This window comes from Morone saxatilis, unplaced genomic scaffold (genome assembly GCF_004916995.1).
Source record: "Morone saxatilis isolate NCDOM2014 unplaced genomic scaffold, NCSU_SB_2.0 Contig16, whole genome shotgun sequence".
Classification (NCBI taxonomy): Eukaryota; Metazoa; Chordata; class Actinopteri; family Moronidae; genus Morone; species Morone saxatilis.
This window is the reverse complement of record NW_023339718.1, coordinates 819,355-829,046: the sequence shown is the minus strand read 5'-3', so window position 1 is coordinate 829,046 and position 9,692 is coordinate 819,355. Positions and strand designations below refer to the sequence as shown.

Genomic DNA, 9,692 nt, shown 5'->3' with positions numbered 1-9,692 from the left:
GAGAGAGAGAGAGAGAGTCGTGGTAGGCGGGTTTTCCGCCAGCAGGGTTTGGTTGATTCTCTATTGATTTGTTGGAGGGGCAGAGGAGGAGGAGGAGGAGAAAGTGAAAGGGGAGGAGTGGAGGAGAAACCCCGGCCTGGTGAGGAAGAGAGAGATGTGATTGTGCGTGTTTGGGACGAGAGAGGAGAGCACAGAGTGATCACAATCAAGGCGAAAGTCCGACCGCGGAGGGAGCGCACCTAAATCACGTGGGGTGTGGATTTGTACAGGGAAAAAGTAAAAGTGTCGTCGGGGTGACTTGTGCTTGCACTTTGTTTTCCTCCTCTCTTTGCCTTTCCACTCCCTCCGCCCTGCATTCCGCGGAGCAGCTGTGTTTTAATGCCCCTGCGCACCCGAGGAGGAGAGGAAGGAGAGAAGAGTGAGGCAGAAGGGGCAGAAGAAGAAGAAGAAGAAAAAGGAGAAGTGAGAAGGCCTGGACACCACCCCTCCTTGCCCTTTGGAGGTCTGTCCACTCTCCCCTCCTGGCCCTGCATGGACGGGGATGGGGAGAGCCGGATGCTGTTGCCGCGGGGCTGAGCGCCTCGCCTCCCCGTCTCTGGTGCGCCGCTTCCGGCCACTGCTGCTGCTGATCATCGCTCTCTGCTGCGGCGCTCACATAGGTAACTAACTACACTTCAACACTGCAACAACTAGTGTGTCTCTCGGTCATAATCGCAACAAATCTGTAATTTTACGCACTTTGTTATCCAATTTCACACTAATTGCTGTGCGCTGCGCCAACTGCAACCACAGTAACAACATTTCTGTTCAGTCTGTTGCATTTAGTAGCGAGTAGAGATACTTTATTAGTTATTAAGCGTTTGTAATCATTGTATGGCCGATCCTTGTGTTGGGCCCAGTGCTGCCTGACAATGGCTCTCTCTCCAACGGCAGTGCAGCAGTCTGAGCACGGATCGAGTTTCTCCTCCTCTCTCCTGGGCCGTCATTCTCCTGTCTGCCCCTTAATGGCTCATGGAGGAGGGGAAGAGAAGGGAAGAGAGGGTGACTACCTCTCCTCGTGTCCATATATAACAGATTACAGCTTTACTCAGAGCACTATTGAGAGAATCTGAATCTATCCAAGTGCAAATCTGATCCTGAAAGTTAGGATCAGGGCTGTACTGTGCTGTAAATCTGACTAAACCTATTGTGGGATATCATTTATGTCCAGTTGCATGATGCAAATTAATAAAATGCATGATAAGAAATAATATCAAAGTGATTAAAGTTACACAAGGTAGACTCTTTAAATGAAAAAGCGTGAAATAATGTTTTTTCTGAACAGCAATTTCTTGTATTCGTGATTGTTTGAAAAGCAGAAACTCACACAGTCTGAGCCAAATGCTGGACAGAAAGGAAAACAAAGAATTAGACAAAAGGAAAGTCTTTTCACTAATAGCATAATAAGGTGTTTGTATGGATTATTGACACAAACATATTATATGACTTTTTTTCTGTGGCTATACAGAGGTCATGATTTACTAACCTCTTATTTACCACATTGCTTGTTGGTTTTAAATTCATCAGGTTAAGTCTGGTAAAGACACAGATGCATTTTTAACCCCCTCATTCAGTACAAAATGCAGCATAATGTTCTCTTTCCAGAAACCAGCATTTTTGGGGGGGCGAGTCTGTGTGTGTGTTGCTGTGTGTGCAGGGGGTCGGCTGTTGTGGCGGCTGTCTGTTGAGCAGTCACACCTCCAGTAATTAGTTTAACACGGTTCAGGCAGCGGGACAAAACCGCCTCTGCACACAGCCTGGTGGGAACAGAGAGACCCACTTCACATTAAAGACCCTCTTGGCACTTTTTGCTACACATGCGTCACCTGGAAAGAATGTATTATTTAGTCTGTTTAGCCAAACAGAAGAGTTTTATTTGTTATAACTTGTACATTTCGAGGAATTTAGCCACATTTCATTGTCGCTCCGGCCGTTCAGCTCCATGTGTCTGTTTAGATGGGGAGGCAGGAATGTCTGAGTTGTTGACTATTGTTCGCACTCCTGAGTGTCTCGTCGAGAGAGAGAAAGAGTGCATGCTGTAGTGATCTCCTGTAAAGCTTTGTATCTCTAAGCTTGGAGGGCTGTTTGTGTGATTTGAGCTCTGTGTGTGAGAGAGTGCACACAACAAGGTGATCAATAAGCACTTCACAGGCCATTCCCCCTTGCTTGAGAGATGATCCCAGTAGATCCTTTTTCTGATCTCTGGAGATCAGAGAAGTTGAAGGCTGTCGGATAGGGAGACAAAGAATCGCTAAACCAAGCTTGAGAGATTCAGCTGGTGGATCTTTTGACCTCTGTCTGATGGAAAAGAGGGTGCCTGCAGGATGCAGGGAAGAGAGAGATGACCAGGGGGTGAGGAGACCCAACCAGGGATTCAGACTGAGAGGGCTGAAGGCGAGAATAGTGTTATATCAGAACAGTGCTGATTGGGGGAAATGAGTTGAGCAGGGGAAAAAAAAATCTGACAACAGCTGAGGCTTGAGAGAAAAGATGATAAAGGCAGCTGTGAGAGGGGGATGGAGTGAAAAAAGAGAGGTTAATATTGTGGTAGGACATGGAAGGAGTGGTGTGGGCATTGCTGGTTGTTTTATTGTGTCTATATTGGATACTTACCCCAGGGGATGAAACAAACCAGGCTCTGGATGTGTTGAACGGCCCTTGTGCATCAGTTCTTAACATGAGAATTTCTTTATTCTGTTCTTAAAAATATTTTCAAGTCAATTTGGTATTCATCACCTCGACTACCACAAATTGCTTATTTATATGCATAGATTGGCTTCTCTTTTGAAAGTACAGCTATGCATGCGTAGAAAGGGCACTAAGGACGGCGGCTGCACAAAAGAGAGATCATGGAAAGCCTTGAAGTACAGAAATATCAAAATTGTACTTTCATATTGATTCAGAATACTATTAATCATCATTCAAAAATGTTCTTTTTGCTTGATGCAATCTCCAGAGTGCTATAGAGCAGCGCAATAAGAGCCTGTGTGAAACTTAAGCAAATGCTTGTTGTCAGAAAGGTTTTAACCTTTATATAAGTCAGTGGTTTGAACCCCTAGTCCTTCAGTTACAGGGTCGACTCCCTTCTCGCTACGTCACCCTGCTGGTAATATGTCAGTGAATGAGTGCTTTTGTGTGTTTTTAGAGCAGCTCATGATTCTGATACTCTTCGAAAGAGAATAAACCCACTCTGATTAGATTGGGAGCGGTATTTAGGTACTGCAGGGCAGATAGGAGGGAGAGCAGGAGGCTGTTGGTGTGCCAGTCAAAGACACAATGTGTCCTCAGTACTCAGACAGTCTGTACAGTGGTGGTTGGCATGGAAGGCAGCCTGTGTGTGTGTGTGTGTGTGTGTGTGTGTGTGTCTGTGGGTTGGTGTCAGTATTTAACAGGCAGGAGAGAGATTCTAAAGCATGGTGTGAGTGGGGGTCTGTACCTGCACCCTGATTTCTAAAACTCAGAGCACTACTGCCCCCAAATGGTGGCGCCCAACTCCGTCATGCCCCAAAATCAAAAAAATGTTCCAAGGATATCTGGAATGTGCTGTTTGCTCGTGTGTGTTTTTATGTGTTAGTGGCAACTTATGGTTGTTAAGTGATGGTGTGACATTAAGGGAATCTGTTTGATCAGGAAAAAACACGTACGTTCTGCTTTTGCTTGGCTATTAAGAGATCATACCACCATCTGAAGTCTGTGTGTGTTTAACGGAGGCACAACCAGCATTCTTTCCAAGATAGCTATTTGTGTGTGTGTGTAGCTGCCCATACACTGCAGAGCCTCTCTCTGGCCTAATCTAATAGGAGCACGCTGTGACTGATGCATTAGGTCTGGTCTCTAATCTCTCACTCTCGCTCTAACTCCCTCTCTCTCTGATGATCTATGATATAAAAGGCTGGTTTGACCCTTGTTACATTCAGAAATGTAGCAATAGATAAAACATCAGGGACAATTTCGGACCAAGACATTTGTTCCTAATGGGTATACGAGGACAGAATAATCAGTCTCTCTTGGATCCATTTTCTCTGGTGCTCATTGTTATAGCTGTAAACCAACACTAAAGTGACAATTGTTATATTTAATAAATGTGTATTTTTGGTTGTGTATCTTCTCAATTAAAGCTACACAGAATCACACACACAGTACCCCTTAAAAATGACCACACACCTAGTATTTTCCTGCTCCTTCTGTCTCTAATACTGTATGCGTTATGTGCACTCTGGCTATATAAGCATTATTATCTCACTCCTTGTGGGAAATCGTTCTTTATCTTTTCTCTCTGGTTGCTCTTTGGTTTATTACACCTCAGGTTTATTACACTCACAGAGCGGCATTGCTGATTGATCAAGACTTTCAACCAGCGGCTGGTTCTTTTTCCAGTTTTATTAGGTTGGATTGTAACAAGCCGGTAGCATTATGTGTTTAACTTCAAAGGTGTTTACACTCCTTAGTTGTCTTCTGTATTCACATGAACTTTGCATTTTGTCTAGCTCTCAGTGTAGTGTCTACTTATATTGTCAGGCAATTTAGCTAGTTACCTATCAGTATTACTGTGTTAACAATATTTCTGCACCTCTCTCTCTGTCCTCTCCAGGTCAGTGCCAGGTGGCCACCACTCAGTGCCGTATCCAGAAGTGCACCACCGACTTTGTCTCCCTGACCTCCCATCTGACGCCAGCCGTGGATGGCTTTCACACAGAATTTTGCAAGGCTTTACGCGCGTACTCGGCCTGCACCCAGAGGACAGCCAAGTCCTGCCGGGGGAACCTGGTCTTCCACTCGGCGGTGCTGGGCATCTCTGACCTCATGAGCCAGAGGAATTGCTCCAGAGATGGGCCCACTTCCTCCACGCACCCCGAGGTCCAACACGAGCCCTGCAATTACCACAGCCGCACCCAGCACGCTCACACGCACTCACACGCGCACACACACTCCCATGCTCACAGCCACAGCCACGGTCACTCACAGCCCGGGTACCTGTTCTGCGGGCTGTTCGGGGACCCACACCTGAGGACATTTAAGGACAGCTTCCAGACTTGTAAGGTGGAAGGGGCGTGGCCTCTCATCGATAATGACTATCTGTCGGTACAGGTCACTAATGTTCCAGTGGTACCTGGCTCCAGTGCCACAGCAACCAATAAGGTGAGACGCGAACTGGGGAGCAGAGAGAAATGTGCTTTTTGTGGTCTAATTTGATGGTATTAAGGCTGAAAGAGTTTCCTAAGTGAGAGCAGCTGGTGTAATCTAGTTTATTTGTGTGTGTGTGTGTGTGCGTTAGAGCAAGAAGCATTTTCTATAATGACCTCTAAGGTTCTTTTCTGTGCCTCAGAGTAAGAAATCTTATCAATGTGAGGCTGGAAAACACCCCTGCTCTATTTTTCTCTTTCAGAGTCACAAGTGTGAGGCAAACAGCCCAATGTTGTAACTTATCTCTTGTGACTGAAGCAGTGTTGGAAACCTAACTTGGTTAATGGCTGCATATAGCCTGACCTCTAATAACATGGAATGAGAAGTGTGAAAGGACCCACTGTTTACTTATGTGTGTGTTTGCAAGCATTTGTGTGTGTCTGTCTCATAAGTAGCACTCCTTCAACTGCACTCAGCTTAAAGCACTGTGTGTTATAAGGTCCTTATCCCTTAATGACAAAAAAGACACACACACACACACACACACATCACTAAATGGAGAATGAGCCACACAAGGTGATCTTTGTGGTGTTAAAGAAGCTATGTTGATGTTCCCCTCGATGATCTGCCCTCTCTAGCTTAGTCGATAGCTTTAATTATTAAAACACATACACACCCATGCATACACTTAGTAATGCACACGTTGGTTGAAACACACACACATTAAGCAAATTGTAGGGTTGCTACACTGTGGAGCTGAAGGTTTGACCTTGTGTCAGAGGTGGGGCAAGTTATTAGTCACGATTATTAGGGACACACACACACACACCCACACACACATACACACATTAACAGCCCTCCAGGCTTAATGGCCTGCCAGGCCTCATTCCTCACGGCTGTCATGTGAACAAAGCAGCCATTCACCGGAACTATGATGCTAGTGCTAACCGTAATGCTCACACCACACCCTGTATCCACTGCTGCCTCCACTCACCACTGGAGCCCTGTGTGTTTTATTTATGTGTGAGTGTGTGTGCGCATGTGTCAGCATGTTTGCATAGCTGTGTCAAATTACAACTTGTTAAAAAGTCATTTAGTCATTTCACAAATGAGAGTCAATAACCTGTGTAATGGGTGAATGTTAATATTTGAGTGTGTGTGTGTGTGTGTGTGAGAGAGACTGAGCGACACCCTTTACCTTATCTCCAGGGCTGTAACTAATGATAGTTTTCATTATCAATTATTCTGGTGATTTTCCCAAATTAATTGATTCATGGTTTAATCTATAAAATGTTTTAAAATAAAGAAATAGTGCAGTTTTCAATTTTGTCCAACCAAACATTCCCAATTTACAACCACACAAAACAGAGAATCAGTTATCAAAGCAGTTGCAGTTACTCTTGATCAGATAATACACAAATTAGGGCTGCAACAAATGATTATTTTCAATTTCGTTCAGTTTTTCGATTATTTTCTGAATCAGCTGATTCCTCATTTAGTCTGTAAAATGCCCCAAAATAGTGAAAAATTACCATCAAATTTTCACAAGTAGTCGAAATCCCAAAGATATTTCATTGACTATCATATATGACAAAGAAAAGCAGCAAATCATCACAGTTATTGATTAATTTACTTGTTGTTGGTCCTGTATCTAATGAATTAACTCTGTAACTGCCTGCCTGTCAGTTCTTGCATTTTCAAATTCACTGAACACACTAAATTTAAAATGTCTCAACAACTTATCTGATGCTCCCTCTCTATAGATCACCATCATCTTCAAGCCGTATGAGGGTTGTACAGACCAGAGGGTCTACCAGGCAGTCACAGACAACCTCCCTGCTGCCTTTGATGATGGAACTGTGAGCAGTGGAGACCCCATCCACACTTCTGCTGGAGCAGACGGTGCAACTGGGAAGGTCCGGGCTCTGTGGATCTCTGAGCGCAGCCCAGGGCGCCACGTGGAGCTATACGCTGGCTACATTGGTGTAACTGTAATCGTTCGCCAGCTGGGCCGCTACCTGACCCTAGCAGTGCGGATCCCAGAGGACCTGGCTCAGGCCTATGATGCCACCCAGGACCTGCAGCTCTGTCTGAATGGCTGCCCCAGCGGAGAACGCATTGACCAGGCAGGGCATCTTCCCCTGCCACTCTCCCCTCCTGCGCTCGGCCTACAGCTTCAGCAGCGGCGTCGGCCCAGCTACTCCTTACAGACACAAGCATCTCCCTATGGTGCCATGCAGGTTTTCGGTGTGGAGGGGGCGAAGGAACGCTGCAGGGAGCAGCTGGAGGTGCAGGACATTTATTTCCACTCCTGCGTGTTTGATCTTCTGACCACCGGGGATGCTAACTTCACAGTGGCGGCATACAGCGCCATGAAGGACCTGGAGAGTCTTCACCCGCACCGGGAGAGATGGAGGATCTACCCTCGCAGCTCTGCCACCTCCAGCTCTCAACCTATTACACGGCTCGCTCTGCTCCTGCTGTGTGCTCTGAGCGTGGCGTCGATGTAAGAGGGAGTGGGAGTCTTTGTGTGTGTGTGTGTGTGGGTCTGTGTACTCAAAGAGAGAGTTTTTTTGCTGAGCACTGATACTGAGCACTGATCCCTCTACATTGTAGAGAGGAAACAGCAGGCTGGACAGTTACTGGGAACTAGTTTTTGTAGAAGAGGTGGCAGAGCTCCCAGTGGGCCCAGGAGACACTGGCAACACTAACTGCATCTCACCCCGCAGAATCAGCCCTCTGGGGAATAACACAGGAGATGTGATGATGAATCTATCTTCATCTTTGGATAGGACACTTAACAATGACACAAACGTACCTGTGTGGGGGGGAATTGAGTGTGTGGATATACACTCCAAACTGTAAATAGCTTGTCTTCAGTGCACAGTGTAATGGCGTAGAGTTAATTTTTTTGTGTCATTTGATGTGATTTTTCTTTAATACCTCAGACAGAGGATGTTTGTTTTAACAGAAGCACTTTATTTAGATTTTTTTTTTTTTTTTACAAATCCACATCAGTGTTTCTTCCTCTCACTTGCTGTCCTCCACCAAATTCTTCGATGGCTGGAGACTATCTATGATTTGATTTTTGGTCCTTTCAAAGTAAAAGTCTGGAGCTGCCATTTTTGTTAAAATGCATCATTCTTCCAGTAGCTGATTTGACTCAGCGTGTCATTTTAAGTCAATGTGAGTCGTGCTATTTTGAATGTATTATGAATATTGTCACAGCAAATGCCATCAGTACTATTTTGTTGCTGTATAAATTTGTTGTTTTTCCTTAGTCCTGATTTCAAATATGTGCGAGTGTGTGTGAAAGTGTGTGTGGCTGTATCAGTGTTTTTTTTTTTTTTTTTTTTTTTTTTACCAGTTGGTGACATGCTTGGATGTGTTTTTATTTCCTCTGAAAAACCTTTTTGCCAAGAGGGTGTGATGATACCGGCTCGTATATGTTGCTCACCGTATTCTTTGTTGTGTTAATTTGAGCCAAAGACAGATAACGTATGGTTTTCATGTACAAAGGAAATCATAACTCACCACCAAACCAGCACCCTTCTCCTCCTCACACTCCCTCCTCTGTTTTCAAAGTTGCTACTGTACTTACTTACTTTACTCCTACTGCCAGAATTGACGAGCTGCTCCTTACTGGGATACGTGTAAGATACTGGAGTGTAGACAAAACACTGCAAATGACTGAGGAAACTTTACCACACTGTTTGCTGAGACATGTGCTTCAGCAGTGCGTTGTGGTATGTCATTCGACACCTGATAGAAATGCCAACCCTTAACACTATGAGCCTTTTTAACATGTAACATTCTGTATAATTATGCCCTATTTGGTTGGCCATATAAGCTTAATCTCAGTTTTTTTGGCATTGTGATCTCTTAGATCATGTGTGAGTGTCAGTTTGGTGAAGAGTGGCTGGTCAATGTTGAAATACTTAACTTATTTATGAACGTAGTGTCCTGTAGAGGAAGTTAAGCTCCATATTCTTGCTGTTGGATAATAATTTAAAAAAATGTCAGATGTGATTGTACTACCACCTAGTGGTGCTCTGTTGCTATGTCAGTGTGTTACTCAAGGCGCTCAAAAAAACATGAGGAAAAAAACTGTGCAAGTGTTTTATTTAAAAAACAATAAAGTCAAAATGGTCCAAGTTTATTTCCCTTTGTTAATGTCACATTCTCAAGAATATAAAAAAGCAAAACAGGTTACTAAGAATGTTTATTTATAAACTACCAAAAACCTCGAGCTAAGTTTTTCCTACAATCTTTTTAGTAATTCAAGGTATATGAAATTAAAGATGAGTAAGAATACACACAGATCTTCTCACAAACACATATATAACAGTATGTGCACTAACCCATCTGTCTGAGGTTAGGTTTCGATCAGATACCAGGTTTGGCCTCACAAACACCAACTGCCACAGTCAGCAACACCTGGGATGTCAATGAGAAAGAGGCTAAAAGAGGCGCGACAAAAGATTTGGAGCATTTGAGACCTGCTACTCCTGTGATCCTGACAGTGGATC

General features: G+C 44.4%; 1 protein-coding gene across 1 annotated transcript; it reads left to right on the top strand.

Annotated features, from left to right (window-relative positions):
• Positions 1 to 82: 82 nt before the first annotated feature.
• rgmb (repulsive guidance molecule BMP co-receptor b) lies at positions 83 to 9,314 on the top strand. The gene is made up of 3 exons (XM_035658943.1): positions 83 to 659; positions 4,631 to 5,178; positions 6,927 to 9,314. The coding sequence occupies exons 1-3, from the start codon at positions 542 to 544 to the stop codon at positions 7,671 to 7,673; spliced, it is 1,413 nt and encodes a 470-aa protein (XP_035514836.1). The 5' UTR covers positions 83 to 541; the 3' UTR covers positions 7,674 to 9,314.
• Positions 9,315 to 9,692: the final 378 nt, after the last annotated feature.

Excerpts from the sequence above, each read along its gene's own strand:
- rgmb (XM_035658943.1), top strand. The coding sequence starts at position 542 with ATGGGGAGAGCCGGATGCTGTTGCCGCGGGGCTGAGCGCCTCGCCTCC. Across the intron at positions 660-4,630 it reads CTGCTGCGGCGCTCACATAG|GTCAGTGCCAGGTGGCCACC; the intron begins GTAACTAACTAC and ends TGTCCTCTCCAG. Across the intron at positions 5,179-6,926 it reads GTGCCACAGCAACCAATAAG|ATCACCATCATCTTCAAGCC; the intron begins GTGAGACGCGAA and ends CCCTCTCTATAG.